Source organism: Aotus nancymaae, unplaced genomic scaffold, assembly GCF_030222135.1.
Source record: "Aotus nancymaae isolate 86718 unplaced genomic scaffold, 86718_ANA_hifiasm-v0.15.2.pri h1tg000040l, whole genome shotgun sequence".
Classification (NCBI taxonomy): Eukaryota; Metazoa; Chordata; class Mammalia; order Primates; family Aotidae; genus Aotus; species Aotus nancymaae.
This window is the reverse complement of record NW_026988454.1, coordinates 77,310,178-77,330,008: the sequence shown is the minus strand read 5'-3', so window position 1 is coordinate 77,330,008 and position 19,831 is coordinate 77,310,178. Positions and strand designations below refer to the sequence as shown.

The 19,831-nt window shown below is 46.6% G+C and overlaps 1 protein-coding gene across 1 annotated transcript in view; it reads right to left on the bottom strand.

Annotated features, from left to right (window-relative positions):
* GABRR2 (gamma-aminobutyric acid type A receptor subunit rho2) overlaps positions 1 to 19,831 on the bottom strand; it is a 60,586-nt gene that overhangs the window by 16,375 nt on the left and 24,380 nt on the right. Inside the window, exons 3-5 of the mRNA XM_064360849.1 lie at positions 4,061 to 4,128; positions 1,419 to 1,642; positions 139 to 221 (exon numbers count right to left, since the gene is read on the bottom strand). Of these exons, the coding sequence (XP_064216919.1) occupies positions 139 to 221; positions 1,419 to 1,642; positions 4,061 to 4,128 (375 nt within the window). The remainder of the gene's footprint in view (positions 1 to 138; positions 222 to 1,418; positions 1,643 to 4,060; positions 4,129 to 19,831) is intronic.

Below are 19,831 nucleotides of genomic sequence, written 5' to 3'. Positions count from 1 at the left end.
GCAACAGGGAAATCCTATGCCAATCCAGAAGTAAATAGGTCTTAACGCTGGCAGGCAGTGCTCAGTCTCATGATTACTAAAATGGCACAAAGATCAGAGAGGAAAGAAGGCGAGGGAATTAGGAATGCTGATACTTACAGCTCTCCAGCTCCAAAGAACAGGTCTGGGAGTCCAGGGGAAAGTGGCTGAAGTCCATGTTGCACATGGCAGTGACCGTAATCCTAGAGAACCCAGAGTCACATATTGGCTTGCGCAGGGAGTTATTGGCTCCTACATCTGCCCAGAGCAAGAAGGCACGACACACAACTGAGAGAAGCTGCCTCCTCACATCTGCTGCAGACGTTTGGAAACATAGTTATCTGAGTTATAGAACCTTAACTTCTAGAGTTTTGTCTTCTATAGTGGAGTGTTAGTGCTCTGCCAGATCCCCGTTACTGGGCTGGTGCCCCCCTCCCCCAGCCACTGGTGGTACTGGCTGCTAATGGCTCTCTCCTGTGCCTCTTTCTGTCCTTTGCCCTCAGCCAGCAGGGCCAACTCCTCCAGAGGTGCCTGGGATGACCCTCTCCCAACTCCTACCCAAGACCAGAAGTGTCGAATATCAGCACTGCATTCTGGTGGACTGTATGAGCAGACTGGGGGATGTGGGACAATGAGCTTTGTCAGTGACAAGTAAGAAAAAAAATTCGTTTTTAAAAATGTGAAATATGTCTGCTTACATAACTCCCCATGCTCCAGAAGCCACTCTGCAATAGCACTCAATACACAGTAGCTTTTTTTTTTTTTTTTTTTTTTTTTGAGATGGAGTTTCACTCTTGTTGCCCAGGCTGGAGTGCAATGGCACAATCTCAGCTCACTGCAACCTCTGTCTCCTGGGTTCAAGTGATTCTCCTGCCTCAGCCTCCCAAGTGAGTAGCTGGGATTACAGGCATGCGCCACCACACCCAGCTAATTTTGTATTTTTAGTAGAAACGGGGTTTCTCCATGTTGCTCAGGCTGGCCTCGAACTCCTGATCTCAGGTGATCCTCCCGCATCAGCCTCCCAAAGTGCTGGGATTACAGGCGTGAACCACCGTGCCCAGCTTTTTCTTTTTGGAGTGTTTTTAAAAAATCTTTATTACCAATCAACTAGAATCATATACTCTCAGGGAACGGAAGGCACAGTATGTGGAAGCTCATTGCCTCCATCGACTCATTTAGGCCAAAGTAGTCTCACCCAAGCTTAAGACCCCCAGTGATGGGGAAGTCACCACCCTGCTGGGATGGCCACATCATCTTTAGACAGCTCTGACTGGCATCAGAAGGCTCATCCCATCCAGGAACCCACAGACCCAACCGTAGTGACAGTCTTCAGGGCCAAAGGGCCTGACCGCACATACTGGAACAGCACTGGACAAAGGAACCATGGCCTGGACAGCTACCTCATGCTGTACAGCACGTGTCCATCGGGGAACACCCTCAGCATGATGTTGTCAGTAGTGGTGTCATGTGTGAATGACCTTTTGGAGTGAACAAAGAAGACGTCGGGGACCCAGATCTTCTTCACCAGCCGGCCATCAAAGGTCATGCTCTTGTTGCTGGCGCTGGAGAAAGCAAGCCTCTCATCCTTCCAGTAATGCCGCAGGTACAGAGTCATAGTGAAGTCCTGTGGGAGCCAGGGGAGACCAGACAGAAATGGCTTAGAAAGCTTCCTTCCTTACAATCGACCCATCATCCACTACTGTAATGGACTTCTCAGGCTCAGCCTCCAGATTCAGAGGTGACAGTTCTGCAGCCCTGTGGCATGATGGCACCGTGCCATTGGAAAGAGAATGGCTCACTTTTATGTATCATGCGGCTGGAGCCCAGGAGACTGAGCAACCAGTCCCTCAGGCTTTGCCAATGAAAACTGCGGCTGTGACACTGGCAGCCTGGCCCGGCGCCAGTGGGGAAGGATTTCTCCAAAGCTCCGCTCTCTCTCACTTAGACCTCTGCACACATGGTTCCTTACCCACTGGCTAACCATTCCATTACAGCTTAGTGGTCACTTCCAGAAACCTGGATAGTCGAACATCCCTCTTAGGAGGATTCTTGCCCTTAGGCTTGTAAGATCCTTGAAGGAAAAATTGTGTCTTGCCCACCATTGAATCCCCATTCACCACAGAATTTAGTACCTGGCAAAGGACATAGTAGATGCTCAGTAAATATTTGCTGGTTGAAAGTTTGGGGAGATAAATGGATGAGGGGGTGAGAAGTTGCATACCTACTATAATTTCTGCCTGAAATCTGATCTTGTTTGAAAGTGTCTCTTTGCCTGCATGGTTGATGCCTTAAATGAAGAGTTTGGTCCTTCTCCATAGCCAGAGCTGACACAGGTGCAAATAGAAAAATAACTGCCCAGAAGATCCTCTTCTGGGTGGAGGAAGGGTGGAAAGAGTGCATGGTTGTGGCGGGCCCAGAGGGAGCCCCAGGAAGAGAGGAAAGAATGAGGGAGAACTGCAATAGTGCATGAATGAGAATCTGTCCCTAGACTGATCCTGGCCCCTAGAGCCTCAGCAGCTGCCAGGAACTCCCCTTCCACACGCAGGGAGAGCAGCCAATACATGAGTAAGAAGACACCAGCCAAATGCCCTTCCTGGCTATTTCCCTTCTAGGTCACAGAGCTGAGGGCCATTGCCCAGGGGAAGTGCAGATTCACAAACACCAGTGGTGCATGGCTACCTTGGATGTTACCTACCTACTGCCACCGTCCACCTGCCTTCCCACGTGTTGGTGGTTGCTTTGTGAAAGGCAGGTCGTGATACCTCTCCCTAGGATCCTGAGCCACATGGGACAAAAGTCTGCTCACTCAGCGCAGACATCTGGGTTGACTCAGTTTAGGGCAGCCAGGCTGTTCTAGACACAGCTGGTTCTGAAAGTGGGCTCAGCTGTTGGATATCAGGGGCTGATAGCCAAAGGGGCTGGCAGTGTACAATCTAGCATCTTGGAAACTGTCATACCTGCACCTGTAACACCTGGGCCCCATATTTTACCGGGTGCTGGAGCTATGGGGAGTGCACAGCCTCCGCGTCAGTCATATCAGCTCTTCTGTGCTGGGTTGATTAGGAGTCAGGGGAGCTCCCATCCTTCAAGGGCACACGACAGTGTTGCCATGGGATGCAGTGCTGGAAGGTGGAGGCTCCCCCCAACTTTTATTTATTCCACACATTTTGAGGGCTCCTGGGGGGCCATACTGGACTAGACTTGGAGATATTGGGGTAAAGAAAAACACGAGTCACTGCATTCCTGGAGCTTATAGTCAAGCATGGAAGACAACCAATATACAAGAAAGCCCCCCAAATAAACATATAGCACAATTAGAAATGATGAAGTAGGCTATGAAGAAAAAACAGAAATTCTTTAGATCAGGAGGTCAGGGAAGACTCTTCGACAAAGCCTCGTTTTAGAGGGGGGCCTGAAGGATAAGAGGGAGACAGCTGTGGGGAGGGCCAAAGCCAGACCATGTTCAAGGTCCCTGAGGCAGAAGAAAAAGGAAGTTTGCAAACTGAAAGAGAGGCACACAGAAGAAGGAAGAGAGGAGGCTGGAGCCTTGGGGTGGGGGGTGCCCCCCTCCACTGCGAGCCCTGCAGGACACCCAGGCCTGTGGTGGTAGAATTGGGGTAGACATGGAATGGGGGACACTGCCACAGAGCGAGTAGGGGAACTGCGCTTGCAGCAGGAATTGAACGTCAGAGAGCTGCACAACATCCACCTGAAACTGCCCACTCCAGTACCCTCCAGGTGTGGTTCATCTGACCACTCACATTATTTGTGGACTGTCTCGAAAATGAGAGATTCTGAATCGGAAAGTGTGAAATGGGGCCCAGGAACCTACATGTAGCCAACTCCACAGGTTATTTTTGCCCATGCAGCTTGAGAATGCCCCTCTAGATATTACTGCTCCCGGGCCGACTTCCAAGTGCCCATTTTATCACCTCCAGCTCCCGCTCCGCCCACATGGGCACTACCTGCCCCACCGAGCCCCACCACGCCACAGCTCTCAGGCTTTCTCACTGGAGACCGCCCAGCCGAGGGTGCTGCATACCATGTCCACCTCAGAGATGCTGTCCAGGCTCTCCACCTGCACGTCCACGCCTACCGGGATGGCAGGGCCTGCAGAAGAGCAGAGACAGCTGGTTAAGCACCTTCCTCTCTACCTCTGGGCTGGGGACAGCCCCAGTTAGCTTCCCCCTGGGGAGCCAGGACTGGAGCAGGGTAGGGCAGAGGTTTAGAATTCTATAAGCGTTTCTTGCTAGTTCCTGACCTGTTGGGTGCCCGAGCTCTCTCCACTAGATCAGGGACTGTGCTTGCCTTACGTGCCGTCCCTGGGCCAGGTGGATGTGTAATCCATGCTTATTGGATGAATCGAAGCTCTGATCACTACTTTCTACATCCCAGAGCTGTCTCTATAGGGTAGAGGTAATAATGTTGCTCTAGTGCCTGACTGGAGACCCTGGTCATTTGGCCTCCTGTGACGTCTGAAAAAGAGAATGAGGCCTAAGAGCCTCCGACTCTGGGCTGGGAACCTGCATGCCCTGGTCTGGATTCATTTGGTCATTCAGGCTCTGTCTACAGTGACCCTAACATACAGCTGGGGTCCAGCCCTCTAGAGGCCTTCAACCCAGTGTGAGACAAGGTCTTTTCTGTACAATGTCACATCACAGCAAAGGACAATGAAACCTTGTCAGGCCATGTCAGATTAGAAGTATGAGAAAACCCAGCACAGAAACAAGCACTGAACTTCATCTGGCCTACAGCAACACTTCTAAAACCGAGTTTGTCTATGGGGTCCTGTCCTTTTCCTTGAGCTGGGTGATGGTTACACAGATAAGTTCACTTTAGGAGAATTTAGTGAGCAGTACACTTATAATGAGTGCACTTCTCTGCGTGTATGTTGTGCTTTAGTAAAATGTTTTTAGATGTTAATATATTTTTTAAACTTAGGGAAAAACCAACCATCTGTCAGGCATATTAATGAATATATGCCATTACACTCAAAGTCAGGTGCAGCCGGGCTGGGCCTCAGGGGAAAGGGCATTGTCCTGAGGCCAGCCCAGCTGCACCTGGGTCCTCTGAGCCCTGACCAGGGAGCATGGGACCAGGATGTTCTGACCTACTGTGGTCTGAGCGGGGACAACCTTAGGGGGACATGGTGAGTCTGAGTCCTGAGGAATGAGCAGAACTGGAAGGGCCTGAGACTTTGGCCATGGGTAGGGAAAGAGGATCAGAAATTCTAACACGGCGTGCATAGGAACTAGAAACCCCAGTCCTCAGCTCCAGCCTAAATGCAGGGTAGAGGTCCTCTGGGAAGTAGTCCAGGGCAGGGGATGGCCTCGCTGACTCCCCAATGGCTCCCCGTAGGCTTGCAAACACTTGAAATCCCACCATTAAAGATTTCCTTTTTTTGGCTGAGCCTGATAGAATGGAAGTATTTTATTCATTGCTGGTGAGGTTAGGTGACTATTTTTTGTGTTATTAAATGTGAAAGAAAATAAGTACAATGCTTTAGTTTTTATTTTTATTTTTCCCTCTTAGATAACTATTTTTCTCTGTTCCTCAGATGATAGCTAAGATCAGGGCCCATGAGAAATCTTTGTTCTGATAGTCATTCGTATTCTCTCTCTCTCTCTCTCTCTTTTTTTTTTTTAGACAGAGTCTCACTCTGTTGCCCAGGCTGCAGTGCAGTGGCACCATCTCAGCTCACTGCAACCTCTGCCTCCTGGGTTCAAGCAATTCCCCTGCCTCAGCCTCCTGAGTAGCTGGGATTATAGGCACCTACCACCACACCTGGCTACTTTTTTGTATCTTTAGTAGAAACTGGAGTTTCACCAGGTTGGCCAGGTTGGTCTTGAACTCCTGACTTCAGGTGATCCACCCACCTCGGCCTCCCAAAGTGCTGGGATTACAGGTGGCTCAGCTGGCATTCTCTTTTTATTCCAGGCTCCAGAAGTGCTTTGAGGGTGCCAGAAAACGGATGGCCTCTGTGGGAGGAGGCCCCTCCTCAGGGCTTACCAATTAGCCTCTGTTTCTTCCCTGAGGGACTTGCAACCTGAGGGAGAGTCTGTGGGCAGCCTGGTGGAAACTCTCTCCTAGTACCTAGATCCCACTCCCTGCTAGGGGCTCCCAACACCATTCATTCCCCTAGCCTGCGGATCCTTCATTAGTTTAAGATATTCAAATGGCCCAGAGTGGCACTTTAAATTCCAGGGCAGCATGGCCTCCTGTGGAACATGTGCTGTACTTTCCGTGTCTCTCCTGTGCCCTGCTTTCTCTAAAGTGCCAGGTGACCTGCTGGATACAGCAGTCCCAAGAACCGCAGGAAAAGAAACAATATAGCGATGGCCCTCTTTGGATTCATGTTCTAGTGGCCTGGTTTTCAGATAATGTGCAGTGTTTGACCACGAGCTAGTTTTGGCTCAGGCATTTTCCAGATGAAATATGTCAGCTGGCTTGGTGTCAGTTACTGTGTCTGTCTGTTCTCAGGGCCTGACTTGCTTTTCAGAGCTCCAGTGCCCTTTTAAGGAGAAATTTAATAAAATTTTAAGGAGAAATTTGATAAAGACTGCAAGGGAGGCATCAGTGTTCTGGAGGCTTTGCCCACGAGGAGTGCAGGTCAAGGTCTCAGGTTCCCCCGGCTGTTGGAGGAAAACAATCTGTCTATTCAGGAGGCCCCAAAACCACATTCAGGGAAACTCACACCTCAAATTTGAACAGAGACCAAAGGCCCTGCCCTGCTTGGTCTGAGCGCTGCCTTTGACCTGCCCCACTGCCTGGCTCTTCATGGACCTTCTCAACCTGGGTTTGGGAGAAATTCTAAAATTACTGTTTTTTCTCCTCCTTCTATGAACAATTTTATGTTTTGAGTGGGGCTGAGTCCTAACGAATCCTATTTAGAAGGAAAATAGTCTCATTAAACTAAGGAGGCTTGGCCCCTTAACACTGCTGTGGGGTGTTCTGCTTTAGCAGAGGGGTCTGGGCTGGGTGCAGTGGCTCGTATCTCTAACCCCAACACTTTGGGAGTTCAAGACCAGCCTCAACAATATGGCAAAACCCCATCTCTTCAGAAAATACAAAAATTAGCTGGGCGTGGTGGCATGTGCCTGTAGTCCCAGCTACTCAGGAGACTGAGGTGGGAGGATTGCTTGAGCCCGGGAGGTCCAGGCTTCAGCAAGCTGTGAGCATATCACTGCACTCTAACCTGGGCAACAGAATGAGACCCTATCTGTAAATAAATGATTTTAAAAAAATAACGAGCGGTCTGGTGATGCAGAGACTTCTCTTTGGGATTTCTCTTCTCTGGTGAGATTTCAGGCAGCGTAGCCAGTTAGGTGACAAATTCCAAGAAACATAAGGGAAATACATGCTTAGCCAAGGGCTCTTCTTGGTTCCTAGCTTTCTGCCTTAATTTTTCTTCACATGGTCCTGGAAAGCACATTTTAGGGATTTATCACAACCAGCAAAACATTTAAAAAGATAATAAATTATGTCCAAATCAGGTTGACTCCAGGAAAGCAAAACTGATTTTAACACTAGAAAATCAATCAAGGAGTTCCAGTAATAGCAAGCTAAGTAATTCACACTAACATTTCTATTGAAAACTTAAAAATTGAACAAAAATAGAAAAACTTACTTTTTTTTCTTTTTTAATACAAAGTCTCGCTCTTGTCACCCGGCTGGAGTGCAGTGGCATGATCACCGCTCACTGCAGCCTCCACCTCCCAGGCTCAAGTGATTCTCGTGCCTCAGCCTCCCAAGTAGCTGGGATTACAGGTACGTGCCACTGCACCCAGCTAATTCTTGTATTTTTAGTACAGATGTAGTTTCACCATGTTGACCAGTCTGGTCTTGAACTTCTGGCCTCAAGTGATCCACCCGCCTCAGCCTCCAGAAGTGCTAGGATTCCAGGCGTGAGCCAATGTGCCACAAGAAAAACTTACTTTCGAAAGCATCAGAGTTAACAAAACAGGCCAGCATTGGGGGTCTGGGGGCAGCAGAGTCCCAAGGAGATGGCCCAGTATTTGGATCTACTTCTCCTAGGGGCATTTGCCAACTCAGGAGGGGAATTGAGAGGCAGAGAGATGCTTTTGATGACTTCAGCGGGCTGTGGGACAAGATTAAGGTCCAAGTGCTCACTTAGCGGAGCTTCGTACTTTGTACATTGTGCATCCCAAAGACTGCACTCTAGAAATGAAGGTGGACCAGAATAGATAAACCCTTGCAGGGTTTGCAGCTTAAATTATGTCAGTCACTGAACACAGATTAAAGCTCTCTGGAGTGATAGTGCCCTAAAGCAACCTTAGGTGTTAATGCCACCAGGCATCTGGCAGAAATAAACAAAAATCCTCCCTGGAGGAAGATAACATCATCCTTGGTCTCTAATTTTTTCTGTTTAAAATATTATAAATACATTGTTCATAAGCAAAAATAGGCAGGCACATCAGAAAATAAGGCATACACAATAACCAGCAGGAAAATAAAGAATATAAACAGATCCATAGGAGTCTTTGGATACTCAAATAAGATAGACTTTAAAATATATAAGTTTACTATGTGCAAAGAGATTTTTAAACATTAAGATTGAGAGTGACTGCATAAAGCTGGAAAACTATAAAACAGAGAATCAATATAAATTTCCACATTAACAGACTACAAAAGAAAACTTTAATTACCTCAGTAATTGCAGAAAAGGCATTTGTTAAAATCAGTATCTATTTATGATTTTTTTTTAAAAAAAGGAATTTTCTCAGTCTGATGGAGAGCTACCGAAAAATCTACACTAAATATCATCTTTAACAGTAAAATGTTGTAAGAGTTCCTTTGAAATTGGAAACAAGACAAGAATGCCATTGATGCCACTGCTGTCATGCTGAAGATTTTAGCCAGTGCAATAGGGAACGAAAAAGAAAAAAGTTATGACAATTGGAAAGTTATGACATTATTTGCATGTCGTACGATTGAGTACATAAAATTTAAAAATCAGCACATAAACTCTTAGACTGATAAAATAGTTTAGCAAGATTGTTATAGAGTCAGCATACAAAAATCAATTACATTTCTCTTTACCAGCAGTTTTTTAAAAATGAAGTTTTTTCAAAAGTATCATTTATGAAAGCATCAAAAGTACCTAGAAATAAGTACATTGAAATAAGTCTATGAAACTCTCTGAAGTCCTCTACATAGAAAACTATGAAACATTACTGAGAGAAATTAAAGCAGACCTAATTAAATGGAGAAATATATAATTTTCATGTATTGGAATATTCACTATTTGACATGATTAGGCTTTCTGTCCCCACCCAGATCTCATCTTTAATTGTAACCCTCATTATCCTCGTCATACCAACTTGTCAGACCAGGTGGAGGTAACTGAATCATGGAGGTGTTTTCCCCCATGCTGTTCTCATGATAGTGAGTGAGTTCTCACAAGATCTGGTGGTTTTATAAGGGGCTCTTCCCCACTTTGCTCAGCACTTCTCCTTCCTGCCACCTTGTGAAGAAGGTGCCTTTCTTCTTCATCTTCTGCCCTGACTGTAAGTTTCCTGAGGCTTCCCCAGCTATGCTGAACTGTGAATCAAAACCTCTTTCCTTTATAAATTACCCTGTCTCAGGCAGTTCTTTATAGCAGTGTGAGAATGGACTAATATACTATGTAATACACATAACTGACAAAGAGCTAATACACAGAACATATAAATAACTCCTAAGAGTCCCATTAAGAACAAGTCAACCCAGTACAAAAACAAGCAAGAGATTTGAATAGGCATTTCACAACAGGAAATTAACAATAAATGTATTTGGGTGATGGTTATACTAGAAGCCCAATGCCCATCTTTACACATGTATTTAACAAACACACACATACCCCCGAATCTAAAATCTAAAAAAAAAAAAGAAAAGAAAAGAATTACTATTACCACAGCAACAAAATGATAAACATCTGAAAGGTGCTCAACCTCATTAATAATTCCATTAAAACCACAATGAGATATTATTACTATATACTAACAGAAGTGGCTCAAATGAAAGGTTGACTACCCCAAGCGTTGGCAAGGATATGGGGCAACAGGAACTCTCATACATTGTAAATGGTGGTGTGAGGGTGTGCAAATTGGTACCACTACCTTGGAAGGTATTACCCAGCAAAATGGAAGCTATGTACACCCCATGACCCAGGTACTCCACTTCTAGAAATGTATGTGAATGTACACCAGGAGACATAAACAAAAATATTCACAAAGCATTCTTTGTAATAGCTGAAAGCTGGAAGTCTCCCAAATGTCCATCTCTAGTATAGGATACATTGTGGTGTATTCATACAATGGAATTTCATAGTTACATGCAATAACATAAGAGATTTTCATCTCATGGATGAATATGTACTATACGTTTTCATTTATATAAAATTTCAAAACATACAAAGCTAAAGTATGGGTTGAAGATTATGTGTGTTGGAGATGAAAGCATAAAAAGTCAAGGAAGCAATGACCATAAGGTAACTGACTGGAAGGGCATGTGGAGAGGTGATGGGTTTCTGGGGAACAGAAATATTATTTTTCTTGTTCTGAATGATGGTCACCTGGGTGTTTATTTTAAGCCATTTCACTGTACACTTGTTAAGCATCCTTTTCTTGATGTGTATTATAGCTCAAAGTTTAAAAAATAAAGAAAAATAACACCTATTAATATTTTGAGAAACCACTATTTAGAAACAGCGGCCTAAAAGCTCATCTGAGAAGATGAGGCGAGGAGCTTGAGTCCCAAATCTAGGCTAACTGACCAGGGTCTCAGCTTAAACTCCACCTTTTTTCTAAGGGGCTTTTCCTGGGCCCCTGGGTAAGGTTGTCCCCACAGTGTCCCATTTTTTTCCTAGCATAACACTCATCTGCTTCCTCCATCAACTTTCAGGGAGAGCAGCTGTCTTTCTGCTTTGTCAGCCTCCAAAATCTGCACTCAAGAAAACACTAGAACCCCCCACTCTCACCCACCCACACTAGTGTGGTTGCGGGAGGTTGGCACATTGATAGAGACCAAGGTCTAAGGCCAATGGCACGAAGTTCCTCTGAGGTGTGGGAGGAAGTGGAGGGAGGTGTTGATGGCTTTGTGGTCCCACAAGTGAGTCATTCACCAACCTGGACTCAGGAAGTGGGCCCCTGAATTCCCTAAACCTGGCTTCTCCAACCAGCTCTCCAGTGGGCTAAGGGGCTTCTGTTTGCTGTAAGAATGACCAATACCAAGAAGTGGAGGATAAGCCCAAGCAACCACCATGCTCTGTGCATGCACTGGAAGATGAAGCCGGCTCTAGAGCAGAGTGGGGCCGTCTCTCTGTCCCTCGGATCCCCAGCTTAGCCCTGCATCCCCGCCTCTTCCCTCTCTGGGTGTCCTTCATGCCACCCACAGCTGCTCCTGATGGCTTGCTTGCATTTGTGCTCTGTTGTCCATGTCATCCATGCATTGAGCTCATCTGTGTGAGGCAGGCAGGGGGGATCCCTGTGTCCATGGAGCCCGTGGAGACTGGCTCAGGGATTCTGTGAATACCCTGAAACTGCATATAAAAGTGTGTATGTGTGTGTGTGTGTGTGTGTGTACGTACGTGCACGCGGGGGTGTGCTCACCCTGGTGTGTGTGTGTGACAAAGACAGAGAGAAGCAGAGATTGTTAATTACTGTTCTGGGAAACAGACTCTCAAAGGACTCTGTGATTCAAAAAACTTTTTTTTTGGTTTATTTTTAGAGACAGGGTCTTGCTCTGTCACCCAGGTGGGAGTGCAGTAGCAAGATCATAGCTCACTATAACCTCGAACTCCTCGGCTTAAGGGATTCTCCCTTCTCAGGCTCCCAAAACCCTGGGATTACTGTGTGAGCCACTATGCCTGCTACAAAAAAGGTGTAAAAAAAAAAAAAAAAAACCCCACTGATAGACTCCCTGTATCTGAATTTTTTTGCCATCATGTCTTAGTAGTGTGACTTTGTACATATATAATTTCTCTTTCCCTCAGTTTCTTCGTCTCTAAAATAGGTATAAAAATTGTACCAACTTCATGTGGTTATCGCGCTATTATTAGGATTAAATGTGCTCATCCATGTAAAGCCCATGGAAAGGTTTGACATATAAGATGTTCACCATAAATAGTTCCATCAGCTGGGCATGGTGGCTCACACCTGTAATCCCAGTACTTTGGGAGACCAAGGCAGGTGGATCGCCTGAAGCCAAGAGTTCGAGACCAGCCTGGCCAACATGGCAAAATCCCATCTCTACTACAAACACAAGAATTAGCCAGGTGTAGGGGTGCACACCTGTAATCTCAACTACTTGGAGACTAAGGTAGGAGAATCGCTTGAACAGGGGAAGCAGAGGTTGCAGTGAGCCGAGATTACGCCACTGCACTCCAGCCTGAATGACAGATAGAGACTCAGTCTAAATAATTTAAAAAATAATAAATATACACACACACACACACAAACAGTTGCATCATCATTGTCATTATTATTATGGCCTAACTCACCTAGAGGACAGAGCCTGAGGCTCTTACTCTTCATTATACTTCTCTCAGCACTCACAGAGCAGACAGTCTGCTCTGAAGGGGGCTGAATACGCACTGGAGGAAGGGATGACTGACAACCTCTTAGCACTGGTGTCTATGTCACTGAGGGCCACATCTGAAAATCTGATTTCCTGAGGAGATCGCAGGCACCCAGGATGGGCTGCCTACCATGCCAGCATACTGCCCACTGCCCCTGGACTCCATGGGCCCTGATAAGGGTCCTGAACTGTCTCCTGGTCCTGGGCTCCAAGGCTGCTGTCAGGGGTGAATGCAGTTTTGCTCAGCTCCAGCAGAGTGGGCAGAAATAGAGCATTCCAACCTGTGCCATGGAATAAAAGGTGGACACCCAGCAGCAGCAAAATCTGTGAGCCACACTTGAAGAAAGGTTGGCCATTGTGAGCAATGCGTGCTCCCAGTTATTATGGAGATTTTTAAAAAAAACTATTTCTAATGTTCTGGATTATCAGCTAAGGAGAACTTGCCATATTATAGTGAAACAAGAACACAGAAAAGATTTGCTCAAGGAAATGCTGTGGTCAATGAATTCTTCAGGCTCTCCCACAAGACTTCGTCTCAGGATGAAATTTTGTCAAACTTGTAAAATGAATTAAACCAAAATTAAATATCTAATAATAATTTTTCACTATTTCTCTTAATTTGATATTTTATGCGTCATGATATTTAAAGAAATAGATCCGCATCAGAGATGAATGTAATAAGACCTTCCACATGTCAGTGCTTCCTAGGGGCCACGTGCCTGCGCTGACTGAGTGGGTCACACCTGTACTGACTGTGTCCAGCAGACCAAGCCCTGAGCAGATGCAATTCAGAACATGGAGATGCATAGGCCACAGTTCCTTCCTCCAGGAGCTTAAAATCCATGAAGAGGGGCAACTGGCTCGGTTTCAGGACACATCACAGAAGTGAAAGGGAAGCATTCATGATATGCAATAGGAGGCCAGAGGAGGGATCAATGAAGTCCAACAAAAGGCATTGGAGAACATTTCACATACAGGTTTTGCTGAATTTAGGCCACAGGCACTGGAGAAAGAATCACCAGTGGGCTGCATTTGGGCTCAACTTTGAAGCACTAGTTACTTCTTTTGTTTTTAGATGGAGTCTCATTCTGTCGCCCAGGTCAGTGTGCAGTGGTACAATCTCAGCTCACTACAACCTCTGCCTCCTGGGTTCAAGCAATTCTCCTGTTTCAGCCTCCCGAGTAGCTGGGAATACAGGTGACTGCCACCATGCCCAGCTAATTTGTGTATTTTTAGTAGAGACAAGGTTTCGACATATTGGTCTGGCTGGTCTTGAACTCCCGACCTCAGGTGATCCACCTGCCTTGGCTTCCCAAAGTGCTGGGATTACAGGCATGAGCCACTGCACCTGGCCAAACCACTAGTTACTCTAACTGTAATGGGAGGAGGAAGAGCACTTATGGTTATGTAATGAGCATAAGTATAGTGTAGCAAGTAGATCATCCACCCACACTTCTCAGATGTGCACACTTTTTTTTTTTTTTTTTTTTGAGATGGAGTTTCGCTCTTGTTACCCAGGCTGGAGTGCAATGGCGCGATCTCGGCTCACCGCAACCTCCGCCTCCTGGGTTCAGGCAATTCTCCTGCCTCAGCTTCCTGAGTAGCTGGGATTACAGGCACGCACCACCATGGCCAGCCAATTTTTTGTATTTTTAGTAGAGATGGGCTTTCACCATGTTGACCAGGATGATTTCGATCTGTTGACCTCGTGATCCACCCGCCTTGGCCTCCCAAAGTGCTGGGATTACAGGAGTGAGCCACCGCGCCCGGCCAGATGTGCACACTTTTTAAAGATAGTTTCTTCGATCCTTCTCACAAGCCCTTATGTCTGTTAAGTGTGGCAAAGTTGTAATGAACCGTAGCTCAGTCTAGCCAGGTTTCAAAGTGTTTCAGATTTCCTCCCACCCTAGGTGACATGTGGCACAGAGGAAAAAGGGGGCCCTTGAAGCCTTGCTGGCTAGCTGGTCTCTGCCACTAAGCGCTTGTCTGGACTGGTGTATGCTGGGGTACAATGGATCTCAGCTGTCTTTGGCAAATCCATGGTCCTCTGGCCTCCAGCAGGGAATCCTCTCACACCAGGGTCTCTGGGTCCAGACCGAAGCCTATGTTGCTCTGCTGTTCATCTCAGCACCTGCATCTGCTTACTGCACACTGAGCGCTCATGGACTGCAGAAGGCTGTCGTGCCCCTCTCTGACTGCACATTTTTCTACTGGATTTTAACTTTTTTTGCTTGTTGTAAGATCTTAGTTTGCCAAGGATTCTTGTCATCAATAGGTGTTTTTTATCAAGAGCTTTTTCCATATCTGTTTAGAGATTCCTATGATTTTCAAAATTAGAGATGTATGAAATCATAAAAATGACATATATACATATGACTTGTGCTAGCAAAATAGTGGAAACAATTTAAATGTCCTTCAATAAGACACTTGGCAAATAAAGTGTGATAGATCCAGACAATGGAATAATAAGCAACCATTAAAAATATGAAGATGCCATTTATGAACTGATAAAGATTCCCAAGATATAGTGCAAAGTAAAAACAACGTACAAAAGAGTATGTATAGTACAATCACAACAAGAGTATGTATAGCTATACAAGAGTCGGTATAACACGATAATCTAGAAAGTGGGGTAGAGAGGATGTAAATGCATATTTCGATGCATAAAATAACTTTGGAAGGACATGAAAAAGATTTATATAGGCATCTAGAAAAACAGAAGGGATGATTCCCCTGGCTCCGCATGAGCCAAGTACATCCAGAAGGGACAGCGTTTGTAACTGAGAGCTCTCTGTGAATAGTACAGACCAGGGAGAACTGTGCAGGGCAGGCATGTTCATGATCACACTCTATTAGAATCTATTGAAGCGCATGGGCTATTGAGCTCATAAAAATTAATTCGGAAAACAGTCTTCAACTATTTGAAGGATTGTCATGTGGAGGAAAGACTTTTTCTGAACAGCACCATAATTATGTCTCTCAAGATCGTCTATGTAGGAGCCTCAGAGAGATAGACTGGCCCTCACAATGATGCAAACTCTCCGATGGTCCCACACTCCAAAGATAGATGGGGTTGTTTTAAGAGAGAGGGGTCACATGCTGTACGATTTCATTACATGAAGTTCAAGAATAAACAAAACTAATCCATGGAGACGGAGGTCACAAAAATGGTTACCCTTGGGAAGCACCAATTGGGAGGGGGTGTGAGGGAGCCTCTGGGAGCTGGAAAGTTCTATATCTCAATCTGCATAGTGTTTTCAAGGGTAACTGTTTACATATACAAAAATTCAAGCTATACACTTAAGACTTGTGTGCTTTACATATATATGTTGGTAGTAGGCAGAATAATGCCCCAGAGATTTGTACATCCGCACCTGCAGAATCTGGGAATTTGTGCGGTTGCATGGCAAAGGGGAACTAAGGTAGCAGGTGCGACCTAATTAAGGTCGATAGTCAGCTGAACTTAAGAGTAGCGTGAATTACCCAGGTGGGCCCAATGTAATCACAAGCATCCTTAAATGTGGACGAGAGAGGCAGAAGAGAAGGTCAGCTGATGCAGTGTTTAAACAACTCAACCCACGGTTGCTGGCTTTGACCACAGAGAAAGGGAGCCAGGAGCCGCAGAATGTGGACGGCCTCTGGAACCCAGGAAGGGCAAGAGAATGGATGATGCCTGGAACCTCCAGAAAGGAACGCGGCCCTGCTGACGCCTTGCTTCTAACCCAGCGAGACCCATTTCGGACTTCTGAACCACAGAACTGTAAGATAACAAATCCGTGTTGTTTGTTGTCTCCAAGTTTGTGATAATTTCTTATGAAACTTATAGGAAAGTAATACAATGTTTTACCGTTCAAAAATTTTTTAAGAGACAGAGTGTCTGAGGTGTTCTAGAGAGTCTGCTGGAACAGGGCCGGAACAGTTTACCCCAGTAGAAACTATAAAGAATGTGTTGACGGAATACCAAAGCACAACATTCAAAGTTCCCTGTCCACAGCTCACTCCCCAGGCGCACAGCCCCGCATCACTCTCCTCTGTGAAAACGAGTTTGCCTGAGAGCGGCCTTGCTCTTTTCTGCTGACTCTTAAGCTTAATTGCGTGGAGAAATATTTCAGACATTCTTCATCCCTGAGAGAGGGAGAGAGACTCTGGAGGAAGGAGGTGCCTTTTGCCCTGTCTCTGCGAAGCTGGAAACCGTCTAGTCCCCAGGGGCAGTAGTGGCCAGACTGGGCCCAGCTGCCCTGAAATTGCTGGAGCAGGGGAATTCTCGTTACTGGGGTTATATGGCTTGACTTTGCGTTTCCTTCATGTTCATTTCCTCGAGGGCTTCTTACAAAGTGAGTTAATTTGAAATGTTGGCAATGACTCTTTTTCCCTTGGTGGGAGTAATCAAACATTTCGGTCTAAAAATAGGCCTGACTTTTCTCATGGTGAGGGCTGACTCCAAAACAGATGGTGAGCACCACGTGTGATTGGGGGTGGGGGTAGGCGAGGCTGGGCTCCATCCGTGGCTCCCCCTTCCAGAGCAGCAGCCCCAGCACCCAGACAATTAGAGATGCAAGCTCTTCGGCCATCCTCCAGACCTGATGAATCAGACACTGGGGGTGTGCTCAGGGGTCTAGGTTTAAGGTAGCCGGTGGCTGATGCTGATCCACATTCAAGTTGAGGATCCCTGGATTACTGACCTTGAAGGAGGCATCCAGGAGGGAGACTACAACCTGCCACGTCCTGGTGGCTGCTTCCCTTTAGCGATCAGACTTCTACCGTCCCATCTGAACCAGCCATGGGCATCCCCCACTGGCACACCCCTCCTTCCCCACTGCACTTGCTGAGTGGCAGAGACTTTTTCTAGGCCTCAGCCTCTTTGACCTCTCTCGGTGAGGCACCCTCCTTGAAATTTCCTCCCTATGGGGTCTCTGACTCAGCTCTCTTGCGACTCCTCCTCTCCCTCCTGAGGGCCTTGGGCCCTTTCTCTTCTCTGCAGATACTCAGCTCCCTGCCCGCCCCCCAACAACCAACTCTCACCCTAAAGCCAATACTGATCTCCCTCCTGGGCCTATCTTTGACCCAATTCCTATTGCCTAATTGTTTTTCAATGCCTACCAGAGCTCTCCAGGGAATAGCTGACCAATTTCCTAAATTTGACCTATCTAAATATTGCATGATCACACTTATACGTGGAATCTGCAGTAGTCAAATTCACAGAAGCAGAGGTAGAACAGTGGTTGCCAGGGGCTGGAGGATGGAGAAAATGAGGAGCGATTGGTTAAAGTGTACAAGTTTCAGTTCTGCAAAGTGAGTGAGTTCTGGTGATTGACTGTACAGCAATGTGACTATAATTGACAACACTGGATTGCATAGTTGGGATTTGCTAAGAGGGTAGACCTTAAGCGTTCTCGTCAGGAAAGACAATGGTAACTATGTGACGCGATACATTTTTAGCTTGATTGTGGTGATGATTTTATGATGTGTATATCAAGACATCAAGTTGTATTTTTTATATATATATATATATATATGTATGTATATAGTGTTTACTTGTCAATTATACCTCAAAGCAGAAAACAAAATAAAAAATAAACCATGCCAGACCTGTCTAGCAGGACCCAGCCCTGCCCTACTGCCCAGCAGCCCTGTCCTTCAGGAGCATGGTGACCTCGATGGTCACCTTCACTCGGATGGGGTCATTAAGTACCAGGCAAAGAAAGAGAGACTGCCATGAGGGCGGGTGGCTGCAGAGGAGGGGCTATGTGAGACACAGGGCAGGGAGGGAAGTTTCATTTTAGGGCAAGGAGCAAGTAGGAGTGTATCATGGTGTCAGGTTAGAGCTTATGTTCCAGAGGGAAGCTGGGATGGGTCAGAGGCTTCCCCACCTTCAAGGGTAGAAGCCCCTGGGAAGAAGCCCAAGGGAGCCCCAAAAGGCCAGCTTCTCTCCAGTTCCTGTACCCCATCCCACTTCCCCTAAAATGTAGCAGTGAAGCACTAACCTCACCCAGTGAGGGGAAGGCGGGGAGGCAGAGCCGAGGAGTCCAAGAAGCATCTCAGAAGAGGAAGCTGCTGCCCCGAAGCGAATCAGTGCCCTTGCCTGAGTTGGCTCCGTGGGCCTCAGTGGGGCCAGAGGAGCAGCAACCAGGGCCCTGCTGACCAGGCTCCTGTGACTTGGAAGTCCAGGGGTCAAAGCCCCTCTAGGGAGGAGGCCACACAAAGAATAAAGCACCAGGAGAGCACAAGGGTCTCTACTCAGTCTGGGCACCCCAAATACAGCACTCTTGGGTGCTAACGTAGCCAGCAAGGTGAAAGTCATGTGATAGAATGAGCCTAGAAAGTTCTTTCAGAAGGCATCACATTGGAGACAGTCCGGCTGGGGAAGCAACCAGGGGGAAATCTAAGAAGCAGTAAAGTCTTTGCCCTGAGAGAGGTGCTCAGGGAGCCATGAGCTGTGTCAAGAAGGCACAGGCCGCCGGCTCTTCAGGGGCAGGGTCCGTGTCTTTGTCATGGTTGCATCTGGAGCCTTTGCCATGCTGTGGGCACCCCCCCCGCCTGTCGCCACCTCACACACACTGGCTGTGCTGGCCAGGCCGTGCTAAGTGCTTCCAGTGGGACATCTGAGTCCATCCTCACTACAGCCGGCTAAGGCGGTGCTAATATCACCCTCATTCCACAGGTAAGGACTTGAGGATTAGAAGATGACTGAGTCTCCATCTGGAGGGAGGCACAGGCACGAGCTAGTCCCCCGTGGTCCACCTCCAGAGCCCTATACTTAGTCACTGCCCTGGGTTGTATAGAACATTCTTTTTTTGTTTTTGTTTTCTTTTTTTGAGACAGAATCTTGCTGTGTCACCCAGGCTGGAGTGCAATGGCACAATCTCGGGTCACTGCAACCTTTGCCTCCTGGGTTCAAGCGATTCTTCTGCCTCAGCTTCCCGAGTAGCTGGGAAATTTTTGTATTTTTAGTAGAGACAGGGTTTCACCATGTTGGTCAGGCTAGTCTCGAACTCCTGACCTAGTGATCTGCCCACCTCAGCCTCCCAAAGTGGAACATTCTTAATAAATAAAAATACCGTTTACTGAGCACTTCCTATATGCCATGCACTATACTAGAGACGTCACACATATTACTCACTTAATTCTTAGAACTCCTCTCTGAACGAGGTACTGTTATCACCACTTTAAATATGAGGCAGTTAAGGAACAGAGGCTCAAGAACATGACTGAGGCCACACAGTAAGAGACAGAGCTG